Genomic DNA, 15,266 nt, shown 5'->3' with positions numbered 1-15,266 from the left:
GTGGTGTCCCTTCACTAAGGGTCACCACTCTTGGCCCAATAATTATATTATGTTATTATATAATATAATTATATTATAATGATATAATATAATTATATTATCATAATATAATATAATATCAATAATAATATAAGATAATTATATTATCTTATATTATATTATTGATATAATAATAATAATATTAATATAATTATTATATCATAATAATTATATTATCACAAATATTATCCCAATAAAATATAATAATTATATTACCAATGCCTATCAATAAAATTATTATATCACAATAATTATCACATCCTTTATGTTATCTATGTCGGCCTGTAGGAATCTGATCAACACTCCATCTTAGCCAATTAGGCCAATTAGGCCACTTACACATTTGTCTTCCTCAAGCTAGAAGTGATAACTGATGCTGCCAATCTTCAACAGATAAAATTATATTTATAAATGTATTACAATTCTCACCTTAAGTTGGAATTGTCACCTCAGGTCTAAATTATGGTAAATCTCAAAAGGGAACATTACAGACAGAACTGCTAAGTATTGATATCTTATATGAAATGTCAGGTCGGAATCCTTCGATGTCTTCTCTTGGACATTAGAATGGTTTCTTATACATCTTCTTCCATGCTGGAGGATCATGTCATTTCCCTACAATCATGTTATTTGAGAAGAGACAACTTTTTATAATTAACTGGTGCCCTTTCATAATCCACGTTTAATCATTATTGAACCGATTCACTTAATCCTTGTGAATTAATTAATAGTTTGTGAACAAGATCGTTGTGTTGGTTGTCTTGCCATTGATGTCATCCTCAACTTCTGCCTTGTATGGTAGTATCTATCCTGTCAACAGGCTCAGATTTACAGTCCGATTAGTGTCTATCACTTGCATTGATTGTATTGATTTATTGCCAAAAAACAAAGAGTATTGAATTGCAGCAATTAATACAGATTTATGTTACTTTGGTACAATATTGAAAAGACCTGTATTTGATAGTCATTTCAGAATCCACGTGTTTCAGATTGGACTCTACTATTTCAGTTCCAACTCTGCCATATTCTGTTTTGGTGTCATGAGTTTCAAATCGGATTCTGGTTGAGTTGATCTTCAGCGCACGACTTTGGAAAACATACATGTGGTTAGACATTTGTAATTAAAATACACAAGTCGGTTATGATGTGGTTGAAGTCAGTTAAGAATAAACTCATTCTTATTTTATTAAAGAGTATTCTATGTTGAACTACTTTTCTAAATCAAGTCTAACCAAAGGTAGTCGCAATCGGTTGGTTCCTTAATTATAATTTGTAATACATTTGTTTTTATAAGTTAGTTGATCGGTTGAAAGTAGTTGGACTTCGGTTGCAACTACATGAACTATCACAAAGTTCTATTTTAAATTTTAGAAGATCGATGAGAGTTGTGAAAAAAGAAAAATGACAGTATGAAATGACTTAAATTGAAAATTATGTCTCTACACTCTTCAAATAGTGCTCATTCAAAGAGAAAGTTACTGTGTTATATGAGTTCGAAGAACATATGTTGTGATCCGATTCATACTATGCTGAAAGATCAAAGAAGACATGTAGTAATCAGATTGTCATCAGATTGGTGAACTATTAAATTGGCACTGTGTTTTCTGTACATACACAGTGAGTATCATTCAAAGGTGTTGATCGAGTCAGGGATAGTTAGTTTGCACATTGAAGATCATAAAAATTGTGACTAAGGTATCTTTTCTCACGTAATAAAGGTGTTGTTCAGATATTCATATTTCTATATCTTTGATCAGTTTTTGTCTAGGGGATAATATACAGAGTTGAATTCAGAAGTTTATATTTCTTCTATGGAAGTGCAGATAATGTTTTCTGTTCACACATGAAATACAATTTGTTTAACATCTACTCTGAGTTGAATCACAGGAAGAAGAAGTTATGTGCTGTTTGAATGACAAACAGATCTGTATAGATATGCTGACTACAAAATGCCAATTATGTTGGATGCTTTCTAAATATACAGAAATTCAAAAGCTAGGAAACTAATAAATCTTTCATATAACATATTGTTGAAAGTCTCAAGGATTGTTATTTGTAATTCTGCAATTGTTCTGAAGTTGAACTTCTGCAATGTATCGTGCGGTTGATGCCACAAAAACTTCAGTTTGTGCTCAAAGGTTTTGGGTTGAAAGTGTTGGTGCACTTATAGACAGGGGTTTGGTGACTCCTTAGGGTTGGTGCCCTTAAAACATTGTAATTGGAGCATAGATTGGGAGGCCGGATCAGGACAGTAGATCCTAGCGCCATGTCTCACCGTGGTTTTCACACATTGGGTTTCCACATCAAATCTTGTGCTTTGTGTTCTTGCTGTTGCATCTTTCTCAGTTTCAGTTGTTGCATCTTTTATGCGTTTCAGTTTTCAGATTAAAGCTTGGTAAAAGCTTGAAGTTGTTAAGAAAGATTAAAGTTTTGTGTATTACTGATTCACACCCCCCCCCCCCTCTCAGCAGTACTTCTGTGTTCTACACATCGCACCCTTTAATATTAAGCAAACCCGATATGAGTTAGGTGATTGCAAGCCTGATATGAGCGATTGAACCATAAGGTTTGATTCCATGAAATTGCGATGTCTTACTTTGTAAGACAATTTCATTGACTGGACTGGTTTGCTGACTAAGATTATTAATTCGGGGGCATGACAGAGTATCAACAAACTTCAGCCTTATGGTGGTATGTTGATCCTAAAGATGTCACCCAAGTTGATGAGGAGGCAACAAAGGGATTGGGTAGGATTCTGTTGGATGAGGCGAACCCTCGCAATGGCAGTGACTCAAAGAAGGATTCTGATTTTGATGTAGTATTGAGAGATGCAAATTTTCTTTTTTTGTATTTTCATATTGTAATTGAAAGAGAAACTTGTAGCCTTTAGCATTTTGTTGTAACTTGTAAACTATTTTTTAATATCATATGCATATTGACAACACATTATGAAAGCAATTTGAATTAAGTTTTAACATTGTCACATTTGCTGATTTGTTTGACTTTGACTCTCATGTGAACTCTCAATTTAACACAAATGTTATGTATTAAGGTTCTATAATGTATATATTAATAAGCCTTATCAATGTTATTGTTATCATATGAATATTTCAAATGTTCCTATATATTTTAATTTTTCCCTATTTTTTATATAGCCGTCCCCTTTGCTGTCCCCTGCCATCACCAGAAAAGACCCGAATAATCAGGGAAACCCTGTCCCTAGAAAACTTGGGGTAACATAGCTTACCACCTTACCATAGTGAAGAGTGGCATTTCTTAAGCTGTTCATAGACACTCCTTGGAGTGTTTTTCAAGCATCTATCAAGAAGGATATAGCCTGAGGCCCCTCTAGTTGAAATGGTCTGGGTTTGGTTTGGGGCTTCGGATATTATGATAGTTGTGTGCTCTCTCTCTACCTTCCAATACAGTTGGCTTGTTTTTGTAACCCCTAGGCTTTTTCAACTCTTCCCAGCTTACAAATATGTTGTCATAAGTGAGCATCATAATAGCACACAAACATACACTGACTGCAGAACATGAATTCAAAACATACCCAAGCAGTTTCCAACATGGTTCTTCACGTTTTTATTCCAATAGTAAACAAGCTACTATTTTCCATAAGGTAAAACATATATTATACAAGCCAATCTATAATAATAAGATATAAAGCAAAAGAATGCCGTCAATCCCAAATGATGGCCTGAACTCAACCAAAAGCTTGTGAACTGGAACTCTTACTTCCTAACTTCTTCTAGAAAAGAAACATAAGCAAAATATGAAAGAGCTACTTTAGGTTGCAAAGAAGCCAAGGCGTCCATAATTCATTCAAAACTGCTCATCACAGGTCAAAGGTTTCTAAAGAATTCATTTCAAGAGTGGAAAAAAAATGTAATGAATGACAAATAATGGAATCATGACAGATGCTGGATACTTTATTCTTGAGACCTAAGAAAAATCACAATGATAGAGATGCAAGAGCAAGCCATACGTGAATGAAGCTGCTGATTTCAATTCCTCCACAATACAAACAATTTGGTCCTCTGATGCTATGTCATCATCCATAGTAACATCAGTATCAACTATGTTCCCATCTTCATCATTATAATCAACCCTGCAAAGTCGTTTTGCCCGAACCAGTGCATCTCTTCTTTCCTTGCGAATAGAAACTGCCTGTTGCCGCCTCCTCTGCCCGGCCATGTTCCCAACTGTGAACCATAATGCTGTCATTTTTCCATATAAATAGATGACCACTAGAGTAAATAATGTTGAGTATATGCTTGGATGCCCAAAAAAAACTTGTGTGCACCACAAATTACTAAAATGATCTTTTAACCCCCAAATGTTCCTTTATATGAGTTTTAATTATTATAATTTTATGGATATACGTTGGTTGGCCTGCTTTATGGTCCAAACACAATATCTAGCACAGACAATAACACTAGCTTTATAAATCACAGTTATGGATTTATAGAGACAAGAAAATACAAATTGATACAATCAACTGAAGAAACCAACCAAACAGTATTAAGTTGATATATACATCAAAATGGTGTAGCTTGTTGACAATTCCTTTCTCACATTATTGCTCATTACATACTACATAGAAATATCTAATTGGTAATTTAACAACTTCCAAACGTTGCAAGATAATTCCAGTGATTGTTTATCATTTATCACTTATCAGTGAAGAATAAAGTCGTTTCCATCTCCATAGACAATCAATAGTCAACCTTAAATCACACTAAAATATTCTAGCGCCTCTTCTGAAATGTAACTTTTGTCTATTGTGAATCTCATGGGACCCCTTTCCTTCCAAATTTCACCTCAAATCTGTTTGAAAAGGCAACTTCCTGCTGAAGTGAAATTATTTTTTTATTATTATGTAACACTACCCTTGTTTTAAGTGTTGCACGAGTTTATTGGGAATAAAATGATTTAGAGAAAACACTAAGGGATCAACTTTGGGCTAGTCTCTCGTATTAGTTAGTCACAAGAAGAGAGATGTTGCAGGTACAGGAGCTGAGGACTAGGACCAAGAAACTTCTTTTTCTTAAAAAGGGTACATGGGGGAGATGGAAAAATATTATCATGCATGTTTTAAAAAAACTATATATATATGCCAAATTACACATTGAGTTATATATATAGCCTAGTGTAATAAAAAAGATACTGCCATGGAGCATCCCTCTTTTCCATTTCAATCAGTTCATAAAGATTTTCTACACCTAAACATCTCGAACCATAGTGTGTTCTCTTCTTATGTACAAGTTTAGGCTTGCTAAGAAAATTTTTGGTTACTTGAAAGATCTTATGTTTTCATGAAAATATTAGAAAAGTACATTCCCATCAATTCTTTAATTCTTGATAACTCCCTTCTGTTGATGTTTAGCGTCAGTCGGACTTCTCAGGACCGATTGTATTCTCAAATGCGTGAAGGGCCGAATCGGCCTTACACATTTTAGATGCCCGATATATTATGATTTCCACTAGTTATATTAAAAGGTCTTATTAATAAATACTCCGATCACCCTTGGCATAAGACATGATTGTGAAGAGTCATAATAACCGATGTCTAATGAATAAAGACGTGTTGGTTAAGGCCGACTTTTTGGTAAAAGTCATGTTGAGGATGGATATATAGATCAATCCATTACATCTCCTTTGGCAATTCGTGGTAATCATCAAGCAGATCATATTATTCATTACAGCAGTTTGCGGTATTTATTGACAGCAGTTCGTAATATTTATCTACAGCAGTTTGACATTCATCTCCAGCAGTCTAATAAACATCTATAGCAATTGTATGCTTACAGCTGATTGTATACATTGAACAAGAAGCGTTCAATAAATTGTTAGATGCTAGGTGTGATACAAGTTCATTGTAAAGACATATTGTAATTGATAAATGATATAAGAAATATCGTTGCTGGGTTTTTTCACCTTTGAGAGGAAAGTTTTCCCAGGATAAACTTTGTGTAGTTGTATTTGATTTACTGTCTATCTAATCTGATCATAAAACTTAACACCTTCAACAGCTATTATCACTTGAGCAGAAATCAATATAATTTATGTATTACTTAAGCAATTTCTAAAGGGAGTTTCCCAATTTTCACAGAAGTTTTTGGGAGATGCATAGAGGCACTACGAAACATCATCTGAATTCTCAAGATTGGGAGCGTTTCCAATATAGAAGATAAATGCAAGGGGTCAGCATAGAAGTTTGTTGTTCCCAATCCAAAAGTTATTAATTGTGCTGCATGAGACTTGTTCGTTGCCAAAAATCAATCATTTGTGTCAAGTAAAAGTTAGACAGTAATTTCCAATCAGATAGCACATTGTCATGTCAAATCCAATCCTTGAAATTAACAAATGCTTGCAAATTGTCCATGGTGCTAAATTCTTGACAAATGGTGATTGGGATGTGGGATGTGGATGCTAGAGAAGAAATCATCCAAAAAAAAATGAGGCATCTTTTTAATTTTCAAAAGGAGATGAAACAAAGGTTTGTTGTCAACATCTAAAAAGGTCAAGTGGCACAAAGGGAATCGCACCATGGAGAATAATATACACATTGGGCAACATAGGTAGAAAGGAAAAAAGTGCACCTTTTTGACATTGGATGGTTCACCACAAAACATTTGAAAAATATAAAGCACACTTTTTATAAGTGTTTATCATCTTTCTAAAAAGAAGTGTGCCCAAGGTTCAAAATGTGTCTCTACATTAAAACAAACTATATATAAAGCAATGCATTTTTTCTAAGTGTCTGTCATTATTCTACATAAAGTGCACCTTTTGTAAGTGTTTATCATCCTTTAAAAACTGAGGCCAAGGTTCAAAATGCACTTGAGTTAAAAAAAAAAATAGTGCACTTTTTGGCAATAACCGTAATAAAAAGTTGAGGTGCAATTTTTGGCAACAACCATAGTAATGAATTCCTTCAAAATAGTAAAGAGGTCAGCTTTTGAGCATGAAGTTGTCATGGCAGAAAACTCAAGGTCGAATGTTTGACATATCATCATAACTAAAAATTTCAAAGTGATTTCAAAATATTTTCCATGATTAGAATAGGGTAAAAGCTTCATTGGAATCATCCAAAGCCGTCTACTGGAAGTCTCATTTAACATTATTTCTAGCGATCATCCTTTTAAAGAAAATAAAACATATTGGAATTTGCTATTTTTAGCTAGAGCTATTTCTCTAGCCCAAGCTATCTTTAGCAGTCTTTATTTTTAGTGTGAGGAGCTTTTTGAGAAGTTAGCTGTTTTTATATTGACTATTTTTAGAAGTATATCTTTAGATTTCTTACCATGGAAAGATGTGACTTCTAAAAAATAAATTGTGTTAATTTGTATTGTCGATTGAATTGGGAATCACGTCTTAGAATTACAATTAGTGGATAGGATTAATTTGTAATAAAGCAACCATTCATGCAATCAAAGCTATTCAAGGTAAAAGGAGCAATTCCATTTCCTTCATTTATTTTCACACAATATTCTATAAGAAACTAAGTGATATTTTGCACTTAATTCCTAGTAGTAATTCTCAAGCCTACATATTGTTGAAGTTGTTATACACCAAGTATTCAATGTTATTGGTAAATCCATAATCCATCATTGAATAGAATTTAGTATGCCTTATTAAAGTATCTATGTAATGTTTCTATAATGGTCATTCAATTAGCTTAATAGATCAAGTGTCTAGTCTTGAGATTTATTTTTAGTCAAAAAAAAGAAAATCTTTTGCTTTGTGTTGAAAGAGTATCTCAACCTTTTACACTACACAAACCCAAAAAGATACACATTTAAAGTTTATTCAACCTGAATGTGAAATCCTCAAAAAAATATCGTACTTATTGTAAAGTAAAAGTACATATAGTTCGTAGTAGGTTAATTTTTATTTTATAGAGGGTTTCCCCTACTAATTCAACAAACAGTTGAATTGTACATTTGCATTGCACTGAAAGGTGCAAATTAATATACCATCAAAGTTTTAGGATAACTATGATTACTAAGTACTTGCATGGCAGTATCATGCAAATTTGGTTTTTTTTTGTTTTGTTTTGTTTTTTAATTCATTTGTTTAACATTCCCGAATATTTATATTACTGGATTTCAAACTCATGTAATATTCTCAAAATAACAAGAAATATAGAATCCTTGAATAGAAAATTTATGTGTGGTAGAATTAAATGATGCACAGATAATCTGAGGAAAGAAAGAACTTAGAAACCCATAATATTTGGAGAAAATGATGACTAACTACATAGCACATGTCATGACATTTATGTAGTGCAAACAGCTCTGAATACTGCCACAGTCCATATTTCTTTATTTGTGTTCTAATGGTAAATCTGTATGAAGATAAACAAGTATATTTCCATAGAAAACTCACCTATGGTGTAATCCTCCTACAATTTATTGTGATTCCCTGGGTCACCAGGACAGGTTGCAAGTGACTAGTACATATCCACCTGCTGGATATCATCTAGAACTGTGGCGACCCAATGTGACTCTCAGAAGGCAGTCATCGAACTTGTACATTTTAATATACATGGGCATAAATTTGAGCCCTACACCTTGTCAGTTCAAAATCAAAAATCATGGTGTTTGGTAATTATATATGGCCCAATTGGACATTGTATGTCAATTATGTACAGATAGATCACTTGGAATTTAAAGAGCATCGAACTCTAAATGGAAAAAGGTTGAGTTACCACAAATAGTATCTGTGTAGACTAGTCAGATGCCTGTCAAAGAAGCTTAACTAAGGGAGAACATGAAAGCCTGTAGTAGCCTGCTCAAGCAATGAACATAACAAATTTGATGATTTGGAAAAAATTATATCTTAATTGTTTCATGTTCAATGTCTGGAGATTGGACATCGCACATAATAATTAAACTGTGCCTATTCAGTGCCAGTAAAGTGAGATCAGGGCCTATACAAGTTACTACAAATGGAATCATCAAAGATGTCTATGTGTTTGATTTGTTGAATTCTTCTCAAAACCTTGATGTCACAATATGGGTGAAGACCAGTACCTATGTAACTACCCGCTCTAACTTAAGAAGTCTTGAGGGATGTCAAATGACCAACAACTTTTTGGTAACCATACAAAACTCAACTTTTATATTACCTTTTGTCTATTTTGTTGTCATTTTATCTTCAACCTTTTGTCAATCCAATCAGTTGTGATCTCTCTTGATCAGTTTGCAAGGTCACCCTGTCAAGATCTATATACTTCAACTGACAACTCTTGCAGGATGTTTGAGGCTGCACTATTCCAAACAAAAATTGGCGAGATTTCTGATTAATGGTGACTGGAAATGAAGGGCGAAGGCTATGAAGGCAAAGTGGAAACAGTTATGGCAAGTTCTTTGAACATGATCAAACATGGTTCAAGGTTTAAGTGGATTCCAGCAGACAAGTCAAGGTGCAGATTCTGGATGGCCAAACCATGAGTTTTTTCTGCCAAAATCAGAAAGTGGCAAATATATAAAGATTAATGCTGCACACACCTTCTTAGCTTTGTCAATGGTTTTCTCTGCCAAATTCATACAATTGGGGTAAAGGGGCCCAACCATGCACGTAAGATGGCTGCCACACCAAACCTCTGCTCAAGGACATTAACAAGCCAAATTGAGTAGTTTCTTTCTGCCAGCACATAGGGGAGATGATAAATAGATTTAGGCACACTTGTTCCTTGGCTATGCCACATCAAATCCATGCCAAATGTCATGAAAATTGACAAACTTAATACTGATCGGCATTCAGCACTTAAAGGTAAAGTGAAGTAAATTGCGCACTTTTTGGTTTGGTTTAGCTCAGCAAAAGTTACATCTAAAACTTGACAAAGTGGCCATAGTGTTAGTGATCTGTGCCTAGAACATGAAAAGGGCAGTTCTTTTAGACTTTGGTTCACCTTTTTATGGCTTTTTCCATATCAAATATTTCCCCAGAATAACATAAGAAAAGTGGCAATGAGGCTAGCGATTTCTGACTGGGAATAATGTCAGACGACAGAAACGTATTTCTGATGGTTAAACAATCCTAAAACTCCACCAAATACACTTCTTGCAGGGAAAAACAATAAGCGAAACATGCCAACCATGAAGAACAGTTCCTTTAGAGTTAGCCATGCTATTTCAACAGAAATGCCACTAGTTTGTTACACCTGAGACACAAAAAGTTGACTGAATTCATGAGGCGCACTTTAGAGGTGGCATTGCCACAGCTCAGCATAAGGAAAAGTTGGCACAAACTTGTTAAGTCAATGCTTATGCTTATAACTGTCTAAACACTTAATTTGATGTGCCTGAAAGGTGACAAACAAAGTATGTGAATTCTGCACGGGTTAGTTTTGCAAGGAGAATTTTTTTTTAAAAAAGAAGGGCCTCTTCAATCCCATTCATCTAAAAATGAAAAATCAAAGTCAGGGCATGCAAGGGAAGTTTGACACCTATATAAGAAGGCTGTTCTTCATTCAAAATCCACAAAACAACTCCTCGCTTCTGTTAACAGCAGAAACAAGACTATGTTCATACTTTTGTAGGTACATGAAGTGGTTTTTAACACCATTTGGAAAGGGTTTCAAAGACAAGCAAAATTCAAGGGTTTACAGCAGAATCCCTTCAATTTCTTCTTTCCAATTTTTTGATCTGTTGCTAATAGTCCTAGATTGTATTTGTCCTTGGTTGATTGGCTGAATCACATCAGATCTAAGCCACTTTCATTTGGTGAAAGTTTTGTGAGCCACAAGGCAATTTTCAGCCATCTTTAGCAGAAGGTTTGGCAATGAAGAGATTTCAAAAGCCTAGCTTCAAATGTTTGAAGAGTTTTAAATGAAAGGTTTGGCGCTTGGATTTTGCCTATGCAATTCAACGATTCATCATTAGTTCAACTGCCTAGGGTTTCATGTATGTTGTTGTGTGATCAAGATCCAAACATTTCAGGGCAAGGTTCAAGGCTCAAGCCATTCAGAGGTGCATCATTATTTTGGTCCAGCTGTTTGAGGGTGTTGCGTTGTGTAACAAGTTGATGGAGTTACCAATGGATTCACAATGGTGGTTAAGGTTTTAGTTTTCTTCATATGATTCGGAGGATTTGCCATATTACAAAGGATATGTCACGTACTTCAGAAGATTTCAAGGGATCATTAGGCTTCAGTGCAGAAATTGCTTCAAACTCTGAGAAGAAACTCGTATGCAAATTGCTAATTTTAACAATAACCATATCTGGCAAAAGCTATTCTCAGTATTCTTTTTCCAGACATTGGATGAGTACCTATTTAGGGCCGTTTATATTTTATTGGTTGTTTAAGGATAAGTTTCCTTGAAAGTTGTTTTCTGTCCACTTTTCCTACAGCTTGTGGATAGCTTCACTTTAAAGCATTTTTTTTTGGAAATTTATTATTATTTCTTAAATCTCTAAAAGCTTTATTGTAAACTATAAATAAGTGCTTTGAGCACATAAATTCTTAATGAATGATGGCTGAAGTTGAGCTTATGATATTAAAATATCATTCCACGTGTTATCCTTGTGTCCGTGCTACTACGTTTGTATCTATGTATTAAATAAAAAATAGATCTTAGTAAATCAAGTTGAGTATTGATGGTATTCATCTATCTAGGTCGCACCTTTGGATGCAACGAAGTCTTAGTATTCTTGGAATTGTGTATTGTTCATCAACTTCAATCCATTATCCCTTTAATATCTTGTTTGCAATGGAACATTAGTCTCTGCTTTAGCTAGTAGAATGTTGGATTTGTTCCTGCTTAGATAGGTTGTTTTCCTTAAATATCTAAAAATCTCATTGCATGGCTTTACTATTAACAGTCTGACACATGTATCTAGAGCCGGAAAAAAAGGCAGTTAATCATTTCCATTTATACAAAGGTCCCCATTGATAATCTTGTATAGTGTGCATACTTGTAATTTGTCTATAGTTTTAGTATAGTGCTAGTTTTAGGTTTAGTGTAATTTGAAGAATGGTTCTTGTCTACCCACTTCATTTTGTGTTGTCTCGCACGAAAAAAATAAAAAAAAACTAATGCCGACTTATGTAAACATCATAGAGTTGGCAACGCTATGCTGAATCCAAGAATTTTCACTCATTTGAGCATTAGATAACTTGTCTTTAAACATATTAGTTCCAAGAGGCCTTAAAACACACAAGATTAGGTTGGTCCATTTCCTATCCATTAACCAGCCAATTGTGGTACACATTTCAAACAAAAGTGGAATAGCCAGCATAGGTATGATTTGATATAAAACAGCTTAGTAAATAGCATCTACTATATAATTTTTAGAAATCAAAATGTTCATGGATCAATTCATTTAAGTTCAACAAATAATGGATCTAACTGCCAGTAATTGGACCACATTCAAATTAATATCTTAATTGCAGGTTCAATACATTCATTATCAATATTGTACCATGTTTCTCTAGCATCTATCAAGGAATTCAAAGTTGCACAAAACAATATACTTAATATTATTGAGCATCAGTACCATTGAGGCACCCAGATGCATAGTTATCTGAAAAAAATACTATACAAAATTCTTGATTTAGTTCAAAGCAAATTAAAGGATTTTCAAGATCCTCTCTCTTTGGGTGTAGTTTATAATAGAAAAAAATGAACTTTCCCCACACTGAAGTAATTCTGAAAGCCTATGAGTCGATTCCAGAGCCAAAACTTGTTTTGCAATTCAAACAAATGCTTTAAAATAGCATATAAATATTATTTGTATATATCTTTTTAATTATTTTTTACTTTGAAGATGGAAAATCACCATCTTAAGACATAAGTTTAAGTCATAATCTTGCAGGCACTATTGTCCAAACTAGAACGCAGTTTTTGGTACTTGAAAACAAATAATTTAAATTTTAACCAGACAAATTTTGTATTAAGTTGTTTTGAAAAGTTGGTGTACCTCATATATGGTCAAGTGAAGTTGAGTTTGTTCTTGTTCACATAACCAGTTTGCACTAACCCCTACTAAATCCACAAATAACACACAAAACACTCCCCCAACAATTATACGTTTTATATTTTTTATTAACTTTCCACTAACAACATAAATTCAAAGGGAAGTCTACCAATCTAATACAACTTATTGAGAACTCCTAGCTTCCAAAGTCTGTACTAACTTATATGTACTCCTTAGGGTTTCTGGCCCCAAGATGATACGTTCATGCCTGAAGGATTTTGTCTCTAATGTGCCCAGCTGCTGTAGCAATGCCACTGACACTGAAATGAGAGTTGTGTGTTTGTTAATTTTCCAAAAAGTGACTTCTCTTTTTGTGTTATGCTTTGTTTTATAGACCCATCTCCCAGCAATCCTGAGGGAAGTCAGTCCATAAATAGTAGCAAGTTAGCAACTAACTGACAATTAATTTCCTCAAATGTAGGCAGCTAATTGAAGTTTTGAACAACACTCCCTCAAAATTGTCAATCCACAATCATAGGCAGTTTACTTCTAAATTGGTAGTAGTAAACTGATCATTCCACCCCTCAATCGATGGGGTTACTGATAGGCATCAAAGACTCAATCACCTTATTCTTCAAATGCAATATATATTTCTATCTAAAAACTGAAAGCAACTACCAACTAATCTGATTGTTAATCCTACAGTGGCAGTCCATTCACTAAACAGTTGTGGATCACAGAAGGGAGCATGGCACAGTTGGAATTAGATTGTACTGCCAGAAATGTCAACATGGTGTTGAAAATTTTCTTAAGGATTTATTTCAACCACAAGATCTTTTACGTTTGAACTGTCAATTTCAATCCTACCATAGACAGAAACGTTGCAATAAAATTCCCAACACATTGAACTGACAAGACCGGCTATAAATTGTTACTTTCTTCTAATAAAACTCAAGAAGAAAGAGCAATGAAAAAAGATTATTTTACTTTTATTCATTACTCCCCTAAAAGAATGACAAACTTAATAATTTGACAGATAGACAGGGTTAATTAAAAGAACTATAAAAGTTTAGTTGTGTGAATGTTGTTGGTTTGACCCATTATGAGTTAGATCCGGTAAGTTTATCACTAATTGTCACATACATTAAGTATTTAGGCACACAAATGAATAGCATGGCTGAGCCCCTTGCTCTTGAATATGGAATGAGGATTATAATGCATTTGCAGCTATTGCAAGAAATTCTACAAAAATTAACAAGCTGGCTCGAAAATTCAATGACACCAAGATCCACCACCAAAGGAGATCCATTAACCAAGCAGCAAACAGGCAGTCCAACTGCTAGGAATCACAGAAAAAACAATCATGATGTGCTACAGCACCAATCTCCCACATTCAGTTTTAAGGCTCTTCAAAAAGGAGGAAATAATTCAAACCAATACTCATATTGTCACAATGGGATGAACCCATCTTAACTCAGGGCAACGACACTACAGTTAGAGGAACAAATTGGATAAAGACCTTTCAAAAAAGCTCTATTAAAGCTTCTAGTTCCACACAGCTCTATCTTACAACCTCCCACCAACCACCACGTCTCCCTCTTCAATTGTGCACACTAATAAAAAATCACTTAGCAAGGAGAAGATTTCCCTTGGGCATTATAATGTCCCCATTTTTTAGCAAAAGTGATTTGTGAACAATTAGCATAGTTTCCAAGTTCTTCCAAAGGCTAATTGGTGAACAAGGAGGATCCCCGAAGTTCTTAGAGAGCACAGGTTCAGCCTTGCAGAGTTGTTGTTGGCAATGAATGCAGTTAGCCTTGGTGAGTCTAGTGATGCTTCCAAAATTAGATTCCGACCTTTAGGGAGCTCTCTAAACTTCTTGGAGCAAGTTTTTTTTTTAGTGACTCACCCAATTGCCTCTGATAATCATGCCAGGTCTTCAGTATCATGTTGGTATGATCAGAATTTGATTTCTATATCATTTCACTACTTTTCGCAACTTGGGTTAATTATTAAGTTATTAATTAATTACTCACTTAAGTTGTCTAATGTTGAAAGATAAAAAAAGGGATAATTTAGTATGATAGCTCATTGAAAAGGTGTTAAGATGTGTTTGAAGTTGGATGCCTAAGCTTGGGGGACTTTGCACATGAAAAATAATATTAATTCTCCTAAAAGGTCTTTGTGAGGGAAAAGAATTATTATATTTTAATATTGGTTATTTCCCTCTAGAAATGTTTTTGTATTTTCAATTTTCAATTCTTATTTTGCTTTTTCAAAGCCAGACTTCTGCCTAA

The 15,266-nt window shown here is 34.2% G+C and overlaps 1 protein-coding gene across 2 annotated transcripts in view; it reads right to left on the bottom strand.

Moving 5' to 3' along the window:
- Window positions 1-15,266, bottom strand: part of LOC131064377 (importin subunit alpha-9) — a 198,909-nt gene that overhangs the window by 141,151 nt on the left and 42,492 nt on the right. For both annotated transcript variants that reach the window (XM_057998494.2, XM_057998493.2), the window contains exon 2: window positions 4,028-4,244. In XM_057998494.2, coding sequence (XP_057854477.1) covers window positions 4,028-4,244 — 217 coding nt within the window. The remainder of the gene's footprint in view (window positions 1-4,027; window positions 4,245-15,266) is intronic.

Source organism: Cryptomeria japonica, chromosome 7, assembly GCF_030272615.1.
Source record: "Cryptomeria japonica chromosome 7, Sugi_1.0, whole genome shotgun sequence".
In the NCBI taxonomy this organism is placed as follows: domain Eukaryota; kingdom Viridiplantae; phylum Streptophyta; class Pinopsida; order Cupressales; family Cupressaceae; genus Cryptomeria; species Cryptomeria japonica.
The sequence above is the reverse complement of the archived record's forward strand: the minus strand, read 5'-3'. Positions and strand labels throughout refer to the sequence as shown.